Here is a 17,542-nt window from a genome sequence, read left to right as displayed (position 1 = left end):
AAAAAAAAAAAAAAAATCATTTTAACATGTAATCAATATAACATTATTAATGAAATTAAAAAAAATTTTTAAAATATTTCATTTCTTTAGAGATAGGGTGTTGCCCTGTACCCCCCGGGGTTGGAGTGCAATGGCACCATCATAGCTGACTGCAGCCTCTAACTTGTGGCCTTCCATCACAGCCATCCTAGCAGCTGGGACCACAGGCATGTGCCACCATGACCAGCCACAATTCTGTCACAATTTCAAGGGCTCGATAGTCACCTATGGCTAGTGGCCACTGTTCTGGCCAGCACAGGCCTGTGCTTAGCCCAGGAATTAGAGGGGGCACAATTAGCAGGATATTCTTTGTAGCTCAAAGGGACATCTTTGTTCTCCCAACAGTTTTCTTCCACAAAAGTGAGGTTTCCAGATAAGGGAGGGGACAAGGCTACAGGAGAGGACAGAATTTGATTCCTCTGACAAAACATGCCTCCTCCCAATTGAACCTGATTTCCTCTTTAGTTCTACTTTATGCAGCACATATCCCAGTGGGCACAGGCTGATGGCAAAGTAGGTGATAAGACCCCCTTCCTCCTGCCCACAGATCCGTGCCTGAATGGTGGCTCATGTCAGGATGGTGTGGGCTCCTTCTTGTGCTCCTGCCTCCCTGGTTTTGCTGGCCTGCGTTGTGCTCATGACGTGGATGAATGTCTTAGCAACCCCTGTGGCCCAGGCACGTGTACTGACCATGTGGCCTCCTTCACCTGCTCCTGCCCTCCAGGCTATGGAGGCCTCCATTGCGAGCAGGACTTACCTGACTGCAGCCCGAGGTGGGCAGGCCCTCTATTCTTAACTCAGCTACTGTGGCTTTGAATAGGGCATGGGGTCTGGGAAAGAATGGGGACAAGGGAATAGGGCATCATCCCTGGTTTGGTAGCCACTTTAGGACTCTGATGACAGATGGGGCTTGGATGTCACTTTAGAGACGTTGGTCCTTGAGGGGATGGAATTTCCACTTGGTTCCCACCTAAGTGCTAAAGTACCTGGTGAATTGGGAGTAAGGGACAGGGCAGGGCCTCTGTTTGGGACGTAGCTTCTCCTGGGGGTAAGGGTCAGAGAGTGGGAGGGCCCCAAAGCTACAAGGACTAAGAAGGGTGAGCCAGAGTGGGAGCTGCGAGGGGGCAGAAACTGACCCCACCTTCTCTCCTCCGTGGTACATTTTCTCTCCGCCACCCAGCTCCTGCTTTAATGGCGGGACCTGTGTGGATGGTGTGAACTCGTTCAGCTGCCTATGCCGTCCCGGCTACACCGGAGCCCACTGCCACCACGAGGCCGACTTGTGCCTCTCACGGCCCTGCCTGCATGGGGGTGTCTGCAGCACTGCTTACCCTGGCTTCCGCTGTGCCTGCCCAGAGGGCTTCACCGGCCCCCAGTGCCAGGTAGGTGGGGGGAACGGGGGGCTCTGGGAGAGGAGCCTGGAGGGATGTTCTGGGGGCAAGGCCTACCTGGGATCTTGGAGGAGAAGTAAGCTGGGGAGCCAAGCCCTGATGCCACCAAGGGCTCCCCCTCTAGACGCTGGTGGACTGGTGCAGTAGCATGCCCTGCCAGAACGGGGGTCGCTGTGTTCAGACCGGGGCCTATTGCCTTTGCCCTCCGGGATGGAACGGCCGCCTCTGTGACACCCGAAGTCTGCCCTGCAGGGAGGCTGCAGCCCAAATTGGTGAGGGGGTGAGGGAAGTGCATGAGGGTGGGGTATGAGGGAGGGGTGTGTGCATGTAAGTCACCTCCTTAAGTGTGAACTGCCTAAGGGTGCTACTGAGCATATGCATGTGGTGAGGTTTGTGGCTGAGTGTGTGTGACTATGTGACAACTGGCAACCAGGATAGTGTATGTGGGTCTGTCACCATGAGACAGGTGCCTGTGATGCAGTGTGTGACTGAGCCACTGTAAACATCAAGTTTATGTTTGTGTCAGTGGCTGAGGTTCTGCCAGCTGGGGGCATGTGTGTCAACCCAATGGAGTGTGGGTGAAGCCCTGGGGACTGGTGCCAGTAGGGATGGTGGGTAATGTTGTGCATGATGCAGGCAGAAGGGAGCAAGGATGTGTGGCTGCCTCTGTATCTGATGCCCCTCACCTCTTTGCAGGGGTGCGGTTGGAACAGCTGTGTCAGGCGGGTGGGCAGTGCGTGGATGAGGACAGCTCCCACTACTGCGTGTGCCCAGAGGGACGTACAGGTAGCCACTGTGAGCAGGAATTGGACCCTTGTTTGGCTCAGCCCTGCCAGCATGGGGGCACCTGCCGTGGCTACATGGGGGGCTATGTGTGTGAGGTAAGGGGGTGCCCCCTGGGAGAGGGAAGAGGAGATTTTCATGCTTAGATGTGTCTGGGCACATGTTTCTGTGTGTCTGTGGGTACGTCTCTAGACATGTGTCCGGGGTTTTGCTTTTGTTAGTCTGGATATATCTTTATGGCTGTCACTTTGGGTGTATCTTGTGTGCCCGTGTCTTCTGTTATTTCCTAGGCATATCTATATGTGTCTCTCTGTGTGTCTGAGTGTGCATCTCTGGTCCTATGTGTCTTAGGGGTATCTGGTGTTTTCCTGTGTGTGTCCCTTGGCACTTGGTGTGTCTGGGTTCATGTCTTCTGCATACTGGGGATGTCTTTGTGTTTTGGATGTCTGTGTGTATCCTTTTATGCTGCGGTTCTCCATGTCTTCATGGGGTGTGTCCAGGTGTGTCTGTGTCCCTCTGGACTGAATGGATTCCTTTCTCATCTCACTAAAGTGTCTGGCTGGCTACGCTGGTGATGACTGTGAGGACGATGTGGACGAGTGTGCCTCCCAGCCCTGCCAGCATGGGGGCTCCTGCATTGACCTCGTGGCCCGCTATCTCTGCTCTTGTCCTCCTGGGACACTGGGTATGTCAGGACCAAGGTTGGGAGACAGGATAGGATCCCCAATCTTCATCCCTTCCTGATAATTCCTCCTCTCCTTGCCCCAGGCGTGCTCTGTGAGATTAATGAGGATGACTGTGGCCCAGGCCTACTCCTGCACTCAGGTCCCCAGTGCCTACACAATGGCACCTGCGTGGACCTGGTGGGAGGCTTCCGCTGCACCTGCCCCCCGGGATACACCGGTTTGCGCTGTGAGGCGGACATCAATGAGTGCCGCTCAGGTGGCTGCCATGCAGCACACACCCGGGACTGCCTTCAGGACCCAGGTGGGAGTTTCCACTGCCTTTGCCATTCAGGCTTCACAGGTAAGCCTGGGAGAAGGGGATGGCTGGGACTCTGCCGGTCTTCCATTGTGATTGATCCACCTGCTACTCCCTGATCAGGTCCCCGCTGTCAGACCGTCCTGTCTCCCTGCGAGTCCCAACCATGCCAGCATGGAGGCCAGTGCCGACCCAGCCCAGGCGCTGGGGGTGGGCTGACCTTTGCCTGCCACTGTGTTCCAGTAGGTGTGGGTAGCGCCATCAAGGGGAGGAGTGGGGCCGTCGCCCAGGGCGAGGGTATAGCTTTAGAGGGGAAGAGGTAGAATGGGAGGGGTTTTCTGGGAAATGCCGTAATTACGCAGAGGTTTGAGGGGAAAGAGGATGAGTTTGGCATTTGGCGGCGTGGCCTCCCAGGGAAGGCGGGGCTTATCTGCCAGGTGGGGCCTCCAGTGTAAAGGAGAGAGGTAGGGAGGGACATGGGAAAGTTGGGGGCTCGATCTTCCCAAGTGTTGACCCCTCACTCTTCCGTCTCTCGCTCTCCATCCTTGCTTCTCTTTCTCCACTCTTCCATTTCTTTTATTCTTTTCCTCCTCTTCCCCTCCCTCTATATTTTGTTCCCATATCCTACCCCCAGCCATTCTGGGGTCCGCGTTGCGAGCGAGTGGCGCGCTCCTGCCGAGAGCTGCAGTGCCCCGTGGGCGTCCCATGCCAGCAGACTGCCCGCGGGCCGCGCTGCGCCTGCCCCCCAGGGTTGTCCGGGCCCTCCTGCCGTGGCTCCCGGGGGTCGCCGCCTGGGGCCAGCAACGCCAGCTGCGCTGCAGCCCCCTGTCTCCATGGGGGCTCCTGCCACCCTACACCACACGTGCCCTTCTTCCGGTGTACGTGCGCTCCAGGATGGACCGGGCCGCGCTGTGAGGCTCCTGCCGCAGAGCCTGAGGTCTCTGAGGAGCCGCGGTGCCCGCGCTCCACCTGCCAGGCCAAGCGCGGGGACAAGCGCTGCGACCGGGAATGCAACAGCCCAGGCTGTGGCTGGGATGGCGGCGACTGCTCGCTGAGTGTAGGTGACCCCTGGCGGCAGTGCGAGGCGCTGCAGTGTTGGCGCCTCTTCAACAACAGTCGCTGCGACCCGGCCTGCAGCTCGCCAGCCTGCCTCTACGACAACTTTGACTGCCACGCAGGTGGCCGCGAGCGTGCTTGCAAGTGAGCTGGTCCATCCGAATATCGTCTGTGCATCCTTTCTCTCTAGTCTGTCAGCCTATCTTGGACTGTCTGTTGAGCTGCCCTTTCATCTGCCCCGTCTGTTTCTCGGTCCACTCCGTCTGCTGCTCCCATGTGCCCTGCCTCTCCATTAGCGAGCCTTCGTGTCTGTCTGTCCATCTGTCTGCCCATCTATGTGCCATGCCTGTTTTTCTGTCTGCCTATGTACTCCATTTGTGCCTCTCTATGGTCTGCTTGTGTTTCTGTCCGTCGTGAATTTTTTTTTTAATTCTTTTATGCCTGCACCCCTGTTTGTCCATCCTTAGACCTCATCTGTCCATCCGTTTGTCTGTATGTCCACTCTGCCTGGCTGTCTATCCATCCTTGTGCCCCACCTGTTCATCTGTGTGCCTCTCTGTCCATCCGTACACCCATTTTGCGCCCAATATGGCTTCCATCTGCACATGCCTTGCCTATCTATTCATACTGCTTTTCTGTCCCTCTCTATCCATGAGCTGTATGTACATGGACATGTAGTTTGTATGTCCATTCTTCTGCTCTAGTCCTTCTGTCCCTATGTGTAACCCTCTGTCCTTCTGCAGCCCTTTCCTCCCTTTTATACCATCTTCACTGCCCCTACTCTCTCTTGCTTACTCTGCTCCAGCCACCTTAGCCTCTCTGCTGTTCTTCAGGTTTGGTCCCACCTCAGGGCCTTTGCACTGGCTGTTCCCACTGCCTGGAAAACTCCTCCCTCAGGAAGCCACATGACTCCTCTCTCACCTCCTTCGAGTCTTTGCTTAAAAGGTGGCACCTTCTCAGTGAGCTCCTCCCTGGTCACCCCTGGCACTTTCTGTGTTTGATTTTTCCCCTTAGCTCTTAATTCCTTTTAGCACTGTGTGTGTATGTTTGTATTTAGCATATATTGAAATGCTGTGTATTCTGCTCATTTATCTTCTTTTTTTTTCCTTTTCCTTTTTTCTTTTTTTGTAGAGACGGAGTCTCACTTTATCGCCCTCGGTAGAGTGCCGTGACATCACACAGCTCACAGCAACCTCCAATCCTGGGCTTAGGTGATTCTCCTGCCTCAGCCTCCTGAGTTTTTTTGCAGGTTGGCTGGGGCCGGGTTTGAACCCACCACCTTGGGTATATGGGGCCAGTGCCCTACCCACTGAGCCACAGGCGCTGCCCATTTTTTTATTTTTTATTTTTTCTTTGAGAGAGAATTTCATTTTGTCGCCCTTGGTAGAGTGCCTGGTGTCACAGCGCAGAGAAACCTCCAACTCCTGGGCTTAGGCGATTCTCTTGCCTCAGCCTCCCAAGTAGCTGGGACTACAGGTGCCTGCCAGAATGCCCGGCTATTTTTTGTTGCAGTTTGGCCGGGGCTGGGTTCAAACTCACCACCCTGGGTATATGGGGCGGGCGCCCTACCCACTTAGCCATAGGCACCGCCCCCTTTATCTTCTTTAATGTCTGTTTCCATGTGCTGGAATACCAACTCCACCTGAGCAGGGATTTGTGGCTGGGCCACATTCTTGGTGCCTACAGCAGTGCCTGGCACATGGCAGGCAGTTAATATTATTGGTTTATTATAGTTTGCCAGTAAATGACTGGATTTGCAGAAAGCTTGGCAATGTCCAGTACATTCTACTGCCTATTGCAAGCATTGTTCGGAGTCTCATGCTCTATGGGGTGTGTGTGTGTGTGTGTGTGTGTGTGGCGGAGATGAGGGGGAATGGGGCCTCTCTGACCCAGGCCCTCTCTGCCCCCAGCCCTGTGTACGAGAAGTACTGCGCCGACCACTTTGCCGATGGCCGCTGTGACCAGGGCTGCAACACCGAGGAGTGCGGCTGGGATGGGCTGGACTGTGCCAGCGAGGTGCCAGCACTGCTGGCCCGGGGTGTGCTGGTGCTCACTGTGCTGCTGCCCCCGGAGCAGCTGCTGCGCTCCAGCGCGGACTTCTTGCAGCGGCTCAGTGCCATCCTGCGCACCTCTCTGCGCTTCCGCCTGGATGCCCATGGCCAGGCCATGGTCTTCCCTTACCACCGGCCCAGTCCTGACTCCGAACCCCGAAGCCGTCGGGAACTGGCTCCTGAAGTTATTGGGTGAGTAACTCCACCTGGGGAGGCCAGAGGAACCATTGGGGCCGCGGCAGGCGGCTCACAGTGATCCAGGTCTTGTGTGTATCACTTCTCTTTAACTCGCTTACCTGCTAGATGCCAGTAGCACCGCCCCCTAGTTGTGACAACCAACAACCAACAACGCTTTTAGATACCCGCAAGCTTACCCAGTGTTTGAACTCGGTCCTTTGGTTGAGGCCTTACACTGTGGCTGAAGCCACGCCCCATGGTTGAAAGCCCCGCCTTGGCTGAAGCCTCTCACCAGAGGTGAAGGGGCCTGTTAGAGGGACCGAATTGCCCAGGTCTAGTGCTGCCTCCTTCTGGAGAGGGAGGTAGTTTGGCAGTGGTTAAAGTCATGTGTAAGGATGATTTTTTAGTTTTTGGTTTCTTTTTTGTATGTATTTATTTAGTTAGAGTCTCACTCTGTTGCTTCAGGCTAGAGTGCTGTGGCGTCAGCCTAGCTCACAGCAACGTCAAACTCCTTGGTTCAAGTCATCTTCCTGCCTCAGCCTCTAGAGTAGCTGTGGACTACAAATGGAAAATAGAGCCAGCTGTGGTGGTGGGACCCAGTAGTTCCAGCTATTGGGGAGACTGAGATGGGAGGATCACTTGATACTTGAGTCCAAGAATCTAGCCTGGGCAACATAACCCAGAAAAACTAAAAAAACAAAACAAAAATAAAATCAAAACCAAAATGACAACAACCACCCCTTTTCCAAACCCAGAAGAAATGCAAAATGTAAAATTATCCTGCCCATGGCCTAGTAGAAGACCAGAAGGGCACGAGGGAGGTGTGGCTGTTGTAGAGGAGAGAGAGAGACCTGAGAAGGATGTGACCTTAACACAGAGAAAAGAGCTGGGTTTTAGAGATATTGGGGTGTGGGAGAGGGGAGGGCAAGAGTGGAGGGACGGAGGAGGGTGGCTGAGGTACCAGCTCCTGGCTGGGATGCCTGAGTGATAGGGCATAGGGTGAAAAACCAGGGTCGCTTTGGGGCTTGCAGAATGTGAGGGATCTGGAGATATCAGGAAGACCCTTCCAGGAGGTAGCTAGGAATTGAAGCAGAAATAAGAAAAATTGGGAGGATAGCTTGAGCCCAAGAATTTGAGGGTACAGTGAGCTATGATGAGGCCACTGCATTCCAGCCTGGGTGACAGAGTGAGAACTCATCTCAAGGAAAAAAAGAAAAGAAAAGAAAAAGAAAGAAGAAAGAGAAAGAATAGAGAGAGAGATATTGAATATCAGGGTAATGTGATCCCAGTAAAGGCAGATGAAGGAGGGAATGTGGAGAAAGTGAGGGGTCATAAGTTGGGTTCCTGGAAGCAAAGTCTGAGATGGGGATTCAGGTCCATGTGATGTATTTGAGGGGGGTTGCTCTCAGAAGAAAAAGAGTAGTGAGGCAACAGGGTATAACTAAGCGGATAACTAAGGAAGGAAGTAGCCCCAGCTAGAAGCTGGCCCAAGTCTGATCTCCCTGGAGTGTAATAGCACCTCAGAGTTGGTTTCTGGATTTTGTACCTTGCATGTCAGCTAGTCACTGGCTGCAGGATGCCTTACGGTGTGTCTGTCACCTCCCAAGTGGGGCAGTCCCCATCTTGCTGAGCACCATGACTTTTGGCACCCACTGTGTGTCATCCAGAGAAGCAGCAACTGTCAGCCACTTCTGACAGAAGCCAACATTTACAGTAGCTGGGATGTGAATGCAGCAGCCCAGCAGAGGGCTGCAGCAACAGCACCACTAGAGCGGGTGAAGAAAGTTACTTGAGATGTTGATGTAAAAACAATGTCCATTGGATTTCTGGCTTGGGGGTGACTGCTGGCCAAAAGACAGGTTTGGGGGTACATTTGGTTGGACATCAGCTGGAAGCCAGGTGGACCATGGCGATACGGTGGGTGGAGATGGCTCTTCTAAGCCATGTGGGAGGGAGGGTGATTGTTGGTGCCAGGGAGTGTATTAGGCAACTGTTGAGCCCTCTGGTCCCTCCCTGCTGTCACCACAGCTCTGTAGTGATGTTGGAGATTGACAACCGACTCTGCCTGCAGTCCTCCGAGAATGACCACTGCTTTCCTGATGCCCAAAGTGCAGCTGACTACCTGGGAGCACTGTCCGCGGTGGAGCGCCTTGACTTCCCATACCCACTGCGGGATGTGCGAGGTGCAGCCTGGCCCCGAGGGTGATGAGGGCAGAAATGCTAGTACCAGAGGAGGGGTGGTTGAGGTCCCACCCAGTGGCTGAAGTCCTACTCTTATGACAGAAGCCCTACCCTGTGGCTGAAGCCTCATCCGTACCTTGGTTGAAAGCCCTGCCTTGGCTGAAGCACCACTTCAGAGGCTGAAGTCTTACCCTCTGCTTTCTGCCCACAGGGGAGCCTCTAGAGCCTCCAGAGCCAAGCGTGCCGTTTCTGCCCCTGCTGGTAGCAGGCGCTGTCTTCCTGCTGGTCATCCTCGTCTTGGGCGTCATGGTGGCTCGGCGCAAGCGCGAGCACAGCACACTCTGGTTCCCTGAGGGCTTTGCGCTGCACAAAGACTTGGCCTCTGGCCACAAAGGCCGGCGAGAGCCTGTAGGCCAAGATGCGCTGGGCATGAAGTGAGAACCCTGTCCATTCACTCTGTCCCCTACCGTGGGGACCTCTTGAGCCCTGGACCCCACCTTGACCTGGCTTTTGGACCCCGACTTGACCCCTAACTTCAGATTCCATACTGGACCCCAGCATTCAGTCCCTTGACCTCTGACCCTTGAACCTGACTTTATTTTCTATCACTTATTTCTCTTGACTAAAATCCTACCCTGATCTCACCCTTAACCTAGACACTTAGGCTTTACCCTGATTTGTTCCCACATGACTGCTGATTCTATGACCCCTGTCTGTACTGGCTCCTCCCTGACCCCCTGACTCTATCCTCTAGGTCCCCCAATACTACTTCTGGCTCCAACCCACCCTCACCTTTGACCTCAACTCTGACCCCCTTTCCACCCCAATTCAGCATTAATTTCCCATGCTCCTCAATCCTGGGCTTGACTCTGGATCTGACTTCCAATTTTACCTGTCCCTGAAGACCACAGTCCCATCCTGAATTTAAGCTTCCTCTGTGACCCCATGACCGCTGACCCCAACCACAACCTTTTCAATCCTGGCTGTCTCTCCCAGGCTAACTCTGTTATAAGACTAACTCTATTCTCCATGACCTCTGACATCATCCTCTATAATCCCTGCTGTATGTGTTGGATACTCACCCCATAGCCAGCCCACTGTTTAGACCCCTGACTCCACTCCTGTTTCTTCTCCAATTCCATCCAAGACCCTGGCTGTTACCTGCCATAAACCCTGACTATGACTTCTCAACCCCTTACCGAATCCCCTCACTGGACCTGTGTCTTGACTCTGCTCCCTCAGTCTACTGACCTGAGACCCCTGATCCCAACTCCAGACCTCTAAACTTGCCTCTTCAGCTTCTGCCCTGACTCCATCTGAAGTCCTGCTTTCAGTCTAGACACCTGCAGTGTCTCTTCTCACATCCTCCCTTCTCACTGTCCCCACAGGAACATGGCCAAGGGCGAGAGTCTGATGGGGGAGGTGGCCACAGACTGGATGGATACTGAGTGCCCAGAGGCCAAGCGACTGAAGGTGCTGCCCCTCCTCAGACCCTTGCCCTCAGGATCCTGGGTGGGGACCCCACCGGTCAGTGGGAGAGCTCAGGAAAGTCTACTCTCCCCACCTCCCAGGATTTAGAAAATAGTCACAGTTTTGTGATCTTGTTTTCTCCTTGGCTTGGCTCTGTGGCCTCAAAGGAAGGAGATTTGCCACTGGGGTCTCTGGGGTTGGGTAGAAGTTCTCCAATTTCATCCTGCCTCTCCCCAACCAGGCTTCTGCTCCTAGATAAACCTGGGGTCTTCCTAGAGGAGAACCCATGACCCAGAAAGAGCAAATCTGCTTTCTCTCTGTTGGTTCCAACTTTGTCCAGCATGCTCAGCCTGAGAGTGCTCCCAGCTGGTCCTGAATACCATTTCATATCTTGGAGCCACACCCATGGGCTCCATATTAGTCAGCTCGGGTTGCCATAACAGAATTCTACTGACTGGGGTGGCTTAAGTCCAAGATCAAAGTGCTGTCAGGATTGGCTCCTGGTGAGGACTCTCTACCTGGTTTGCAGACAGCCACATTCTCACTGTATCCTCACATGGCCTTTCTTCTGTATATGGGGCGGGGGAGAGAGAGACATCTGCTGTCTTTCTTCTTATAAGCATATATGTATAAGTATATTGTATTTGACACCAGTTTTATTGGCTTATGGCTCCATCTTTATGACTTCATTTAACCTTAATTGCCTCCTGAAAGGCTCTATCTCCAAATACTGTCTCTTGGAAGGTTAGAGTTTCAATATAAGATTTTTAGAGGGAGCACAATTCAGTCTATAACAGGCTCCTACTAGCATTACCTGGGCATCCACTGATTGTCTCTAATACACCCAAAGCAACTTATTTTATCTTTTTGAGGACCCTATGAAGTAAGGGTAACTATTGACATGTACTTCAATTTACAACTGCTTTTTGTCTGCCCTTTAATGTTTATGAAAAGGAGCTGTCATCGATTACTATTGACAGCTAAAGGAATCTGTTGGGTCTAGACTTTTTTTGATCTCTGTCCCAAAGTAAGTTTTAAGGGTTGGTCCGTGTGCTTTGACTATACCTTAGCATTGTGTAATGATGCTATCTTGATTTTGCCAATGAGAAGCTTGCTGTGATGTGATTTGCCCAGCTACTAAGGGGTAGGGTTGGAACTTGACCCTGCATCACGTGCTGTCCCATCCCATTTTCTTTGACTCTTTCTTTTTCTCTGTGCATCACCTAGTCAATTTCATGAAGCTCAACTTCCCTTCCTGGGTCCTTAAGATCAGATCTCACTTGACTAGAATCTGTGGGGTCCCAAAGCTCTCAAATCCTTAGGTAGGCTAGCTAAGAGTATTCTATCCTATTTCCATAATGTCTCTTGTGCCTTTTCAACTATGAATCTGAAATTGATCAAACTCCTGCTATAGGCCCAGGTGCTTGTGAAGGTAAATATAGGTTTGCATGTGAGTGTTTGGTCCTGCTCATGTTTGGCTACCAGGTTAGAGGTCCATGTGAGTTCCTGATTGTGGGATCCTGGGTGTCTCTTCCTTTTTCTGCTCTTCCATCCAGTCTCCTCTTTCCAGGTTAATACTGGTTCTTGAAGGAACCCCTTTCTGCCCCCGTGTTTCCTTTAAAATTTTTTTTTTTTTTTTTTTTTGAGACAGAGCCTCAAGCTGTCCCCCTGGGCAGAGTGCCGTGGCATTACAGCTCACAGCAACCTCCAACTCCTGGGCTCAAGCGAGTCTCCTGCCTCCGCCTCCCAAGTAGCTGGGACCACAGGCGCCCGCCACAACGCCCGGCCATTTTTTTGGTTGCAGCCGTCATTGTTGTTTGGCGGGTCCGGGCTGGGGATTCGAACCCGCCACCTTAGGTGTACGTGGCTGGCGCCTTAGCCGGTTGAGCTATAGGCGCCGAGCCCCTTTAAAATTTTTTAAAATTTGCAGGACACATGATCATGGATACTTCAAACACACTTGTGGCCCCGGGTTCCTCCCTGGGCTACAAAGAAAAAGATCTAAAATTTAAACATATATATATGTATATGTATATATACATATACATATACACACGTGTGTGTATATATATATATATACATATACACACATGTGTGTATATGTATATATATATTTAGAGATGAGGTTTTGCTGCACTATCCTAGGTTGGCATGCAGTGGCACAGTCATAACTCACTGCAGTCTTGAACTCCTCGGCTTAGGAGGAGTTCAATCTTTCTGCCTTAACCTTGGTGGGACTAAAGGCACAAGCCATTGCAGACTAATTTTTAAAAAACTGCATTTTTTTTTTTTTTTGAAACAGATTCTCACTTTGTTGCCCTTGATAGTGTGCTGTGGTGTCACAGCTCACAGCAACCTCAAACTCTTGGGCTCAAGCAATTCTCTTGTCTCAGCCTCCCAAGTAGCTAGAACTGTAGGCACTTGGCACAACACCTGGCTAATTTTTTTTTTTAAGAGATGAGGTCCTGCTCTGGCTCAGGCTGGTTTTGAACCCGTGAGCTCAGGTAATCCACCCACCTCGGCTTCCAGAGTGCTAGGATAATAGGCATGAGCCACCACACCTGGCCTAAAAAACTTCTTTTTTAAGAGACAAGGTCTTGCTCTGTTGCTTAGGCTGGAGTTGCAGTGACCTCATCACAGCTCACTGCAACCTCTAACTCTGGTCCTCAAGCAATCCTCCTGCCTTGGCCTCCCAAAGTGCTAGGATTACAGGCACAAGCCATTTTTTACCAGTGATTTATAGTTCTCAGAGTTCATGTTTTACACTTCTTTTTTTTTTTGAGACAGAGCCTCAAGCTGTCACCCTGGGTAGAGTGCTGTGGCGTCACAGCTCACAGCAACCTCCAACTCCTGGGCTCAAGCGAGTCTCCTGACTCAGCCTCCCAAGTAGCTGGGACTACAGGTGCCTGCCACAATGCCTGGCTATTTTTGGTTGCAGCTGTCATTGTTGTTTGGTGGGCCCGGGCTGGATTCGAACCCACCACCTTAAGTGTATGTGGCTGGCGCCCTAGCCACTTGAGCCACAGGTGCTGAGCCCACTTCTTTTGTTAAATGAATTCTAAACATTTTCTTTTTCTTGATTCTATTGTCAATGGAATTGTTCTCTTAATTTCATTTTTGGCGTGTTCATGTCTAGTGTGTGTGCTGACAAGTGCCACACTTTGTACTTCTTTGTGGATCACTCACTTTGGGTTTCCAGCCTCTCCTTCCCTTCCAACCTGGATTGAAATCCCATTTTTTCCCTGAGTAGCTCCCTAAGCTCTGGCATATCCATTTCCTGTTTCTCTATCTATAAAAGCAGTTAATTGTTAGTAATTACCTAGGGTTGTTGTGTGGGAGAAACCTGTGCCCTGTCCCTGGGAATGTTTCTCCCAACCTCCAAAGAGTGAGATCTGAGAACCTGTGTTCCTCTCCTTCCAGGTAGAGGAGCCCAGCATGGGAGCTGAGGAGGCTGTGGATTGCCGCCAGTGGACTCAACACCATCTGGTTGCAGCTGACATCCGGGTGGCACCAGCCATGGCATTGACACCACCACAGGGTGAAGCAGATACTGATGGCATGGATGTCAATGTGCGAGGCCCAGGTCAGTGATGGTGCCCCTTACCCTATAGGATGCCCATCCTTCTTATGAGAGGTTATACCTAAATCTGCTCTGGGGAGAACTGGGGAGTGTCAGGACTTCTTTAGGTATTTGTTAACCAGACTCTTGGTTGTAATGACACACACCCAACTCAAACTAGCTTAAGTAAAATGGAATTTACTATGCCTGAAAGCAGCAGGCATATTTGGATCCTGGAGTCAGTCTTTCTCTCTCTGCCCATTGGCTACCTCCTTAGGAAACCTCAACTGCCCCAGTGAAAATCTCAGGATGGATTCTAGTGGACAGAGTAAGGTCACATGCTCATTCCTAAGCTAGAATATGCAGATTAACCAGGCCTGGCTCACTTACCTGTCTTTGAGCCAAGGAGGGGATTGGGCTCTCTCTCCCCAGGACTTGAGGATGGAGGATGGGGTGTAAGAGGCTCCCTAAGGAAAATCAGGGCAAATGTTCATGTAGAGTGAGGCAGACTATGTTGTCTGGAACCTCTTAGATTGATCTTTATCACATTTCAGGATATTCCTGCCCCAGCTTCATTTCGTTTTTGCTCTGAATGGCCTGCACTTATGTCTTGCTTTTGAAGTCCTTTTGGCTACTGAGGTTGGAAGTGCCTGAGATTTTATGTCCCTGGGGGATGGCTCTTTTTTTTTTAATTGGAAATTTAATTTATTAATTTACATTATAAAATATAACTGTTACATGGGTTGGACTTGGACTATCCCTGCGATCAGTACATTCCTTCCCTGCACCAAGTTACAGGGTATACCACATCTTAGTCAAAAGCCAATTTTTGAAGCTGGGTGATGTGGCTCATACCTGTAATCCTAGCACTTTGGGAGGCTGAGGTGGGTGGATTGCTTGGGCTTAGGAGTTCCATACCAGCCTGAGCAAGAGTGAGACCCATCTCTGATAAAAATAGAAAATCTAGCCAGGCTTGGTGGTACATGCCTGTAGTTCCGGCTATTTGGGAGGCTGAGGCAAGGAGATCACTTGAGCCCAAGAATTTGAGGTTACTGTGAGCTATGACACCACAGCATTTTACCCAGGCCGGCAGAGTAAGACTCTGTCTTAAAAAAAAAAGAAAAGAAGGAGTGGTAAATCCTGCCATTTGCACACCCATACCCAGGATGACAATACCTGGGTTTGCGATTTATTACAGGACACCTAGGAAGTAGGGGAGACAGGACAAAGAAGAAAAGAAGTCAAGCAAATGTGCAACTTCAGGCAAATTCTCAGTGGGTTATATGAGCCTGATCCTGCAGGGGACTCTGTAACATGAGTTGCACCCCAGAGTGCTAATCCAGCTGGAGACAAAGAAACCAAACCTTTGGTTCCTTCTTGTCCACTCCTTTTTGTCCTCTCATATCTCCCACTTGACCTTAAAATGATGCTCTTGATAATATTCACTGGAAAGACCATTGTGCCCATTTCCCTGGTGACACACTCTCATCCCTGCAGATGGCTTCACCCCACTAATGCTGGCTTCCTTCTGTGGGGGGTCCCTGGAACCAATGCCAACTGAGGAGGATGAGGCAGATGACACATCAGCCAGCATCATCTCAGACCTAATCTGCCAGGGGGCCCAGCTGGGGGCACGGACTGACCGCACGGGTGAGACTGCCCTGCACCTGGCTGCCCGCTATGCCCGGGCTGATGCTGCCAAGCGGCTGCTGGATGCTGGGGCGGACACAAATGCCCAGGACCACTCAGGTCGCACACCTCTGCACACAGCTGTCACTGCCGATGCCCAGGGCGTTTTTCAGGTAAGACAGGCCTACCCTTTGGACCTCAGAGCTGGGGCAGGCGTGCCACACTTGAGTCTTAGATGCCTCTCAGAGATCATTTCTCTCAGTTGGAAAATGGGTTATACTGGAGTACAGTATCTGGAAAGTAGCTGCTCCCTGAAGCTTATCAAATTCAGGGATATAGGGGTTGGGGACTTCAGGGGAGTTATGGGTCCTCCAGACTCCTCTGTTCCTGCCATTACTCCTCTCCTGTCTCTGTCTCCCCTAGATTCTTATCCGGAACCGTTCCACAGACCTGGATGCCCGCATGGCGGATGGCTCGACGGCACTGATCTTGGCAGCCCGTCTGGCGGTGGAGGGCATGGTAGAAGAGCTCATTGCCAGCCACGCTGATGTCAATGCTGTGGATGAGCTCGGTAGGTTGGCAAAGGAATTGGTGGGAGGCTGGGTCACCTGGGCCCCGACTATGGCCTTGGTGTGAGGTCACACCTACATTGGGACCTAATCACTGAAGCTCATGCACACTTAAGTGGGGGCGCCAATATGGATTCACAGTCTCCTGCAGGGCAGCCAGTAAGCATTAGGGAACTTCAGGGATTTCGAAAAGGGACTCAGGACACTTCCTTTCCTTCTGCTTTATTAGAAGAACTTACTCCACTGCCACCTGCTGGACAGTTGTAATAATTTTGCAAATTCTCCAAATGCACATGTGATGGCAGAGCCTGACCTGTTCAGATTCTTAGCAGTCTGTCTTCACATCCAAAAGGCCTTGACCAGCCATAGACACACTCAGAGAGTCACATCGATTTAGAGCAGGTGTTGTCAACTTCAGCACCTTGACATTGGGGTCAGATAATTCTATTTTATTCTACTTTAATTTTTTTTCAACTTTTTACTCTCCACTATATTAACAAGGGGGGAGGGGGTTGGAGAATTCTTCTTTGTGTGGGGAGCTGTTCTGTGCATTGTTAGGTGATGAGCAGTATCTCCGGCCCTAGCCCACTAGATGTCAGTTGTGACTGCTCCAAATATCTTTGGAAATTGCATTATACCCCTGGGGGAGGAGAATTACTCCTGTTTGAGAACCTCACCTCTAGAGCAGGGCTGGCCAATAGGGCTTTGTGTGCAATGGAAATATTCTCTGCACTGTCCAATATGACAGCCACTGGCTACATGTAGTGGCTGTTGAACACTTGAAATGTGGCTGGGGCAAATGTACGAAATATTTTAGTTTATTTAATTTTTTAATCTTTGTTTTATTTTTTATAAAAAAAACTTTCTTGAGATAGTCACATATTGTAGGATTCACTCAAAATATAAAATAATATACTCTTTTTAATATAATCACAGAGTTGTGCAATTATTACCACAATTCTAGAACATTTCTTCACCTACAAAAGTAACTATTACCCGTTAATCTTCATCTGCCAATCCTTTCATCTCTCTAGCCCTGTGCAACCACTGATCTATTTTCTGTCTTTAAGAATTTTCCTGTGCTGGAAATTTGATATAAATGAAATCAGACAATGTGTGTCCTTTTGTATCTGGCCTCTTTCACTCTGCATAATTTTTTCAAGGTTCACCAGTGTAGCAGGTGTCAATACTTCATTTTTTATGGCTAAAAAACATTCCCTTATATGGATAGATCGCATTTTGTTTATCTGTTTGTCCATCATTGATAGACATTTGAGTTGTTTACCTTTTGACCACTGTAAATAATGCTGTGGTGAACATTCACGTACACGTTTTTGTCTGCACACCTGTTGTCAGCTCTTTGGGATACTCTTGTAGATACCTAGGAATGGGATTGTTGAATCATATGGTAACTCTATGTTTAACCTTTTGAGGAACTGCTAGACTGTTTTTCACACTGCCTGTATTATTTTATATTCCACTAACAATGTGTGACAGTTCCAATATCTCATATCCTTGCCAACACCTGTTATTTTCTTTGTCTTTTTGTTTATAGGCTTCCTAGTATGGCTAAGAATTGTAATATGAGGCTCGGCGCCCATAGCACAGTGGTTATGGTGCCAGCCACATATACCAAGGGTGGCGGGTTCAAACCTG

At 50.7% G+C, this 17,542-nt stretch overlaps 1 protein-coding gene across 1 annotated transcript in view; it reads left to right on the top strand.

The window, feature by feature from the left end:
• NOTCH3 (notch 3) overlaps positions 1–17,542 on the top strand; it is a 36,147-nt gene that overhangs the window by 14,589 nt on the left and 4,016 nt on the right. The window contains exons 17-31 of the mRNA XM_003796505.2: positions 587–812; positions 1,220–1,421; positions 1,555–1,702; positions 2,127–2,311; positions 2,766–2,898; positions 2,982–3,239; positions 3,318–3,436; positions 3,829–4,394; positions 6,161–6,493; positions 8,507–8,661; positions 8,871–9,093; positions 10,048–10,132; positions 13,550–13,712; positions 15,186–15,490; positions 15,741–15,888. Coding sequence (XP_003796553.1) covers positions 587–812; positions 1,220–1,421; positions 1,555–1,702; positions 2,127–2,311; positions 2,766–2,898; positions 2,982–3,239; positions 3,318–3,436; positions 3,829–4,394; positions 6,161–6,493; positions 8,507–8,661; positions 8,871–9,093; positions 10,048–10,132; positions 13,550–13,712; positions 15,186–15,490; positions 15,741–15,888 — 3,249 coding nt within the window. The remainder of the gene's footprint in view (positions 1–586; positions 813–1,219; positions 1,422–1,554; positions 1,703–2,126; positions 2,312–2,765; positions 2,899–2,981; positions 3,240–3,317; positions 3,437–3,828; positions 4,395–6,160; positions 6,494–8,506; positions 8,662–8,870; positions 9,094–10,047; positions 10,133–13,549; positions 13,713–15,185; positions 15,491–15,740; positions 15,889–17,542) is intronic.

Source organism: Otolemur garnettii, unplaced genomic scaffold, assembly GCF_000181295.1.
Source record: "Otolemur garnettii isolate 467f Iridium unplaced genomic scaffold, OtoGar3 scaffold00105, whole genome shotgun sequence".
NCBI lineage: Eukaryota > Metazoa > Chordata > Mammalia > Primates > Galagidae > Otolemur > Otolemur garnettii.
This window is presented reverse-complemented; position numbering and strand designations above follow the sequence as displayed.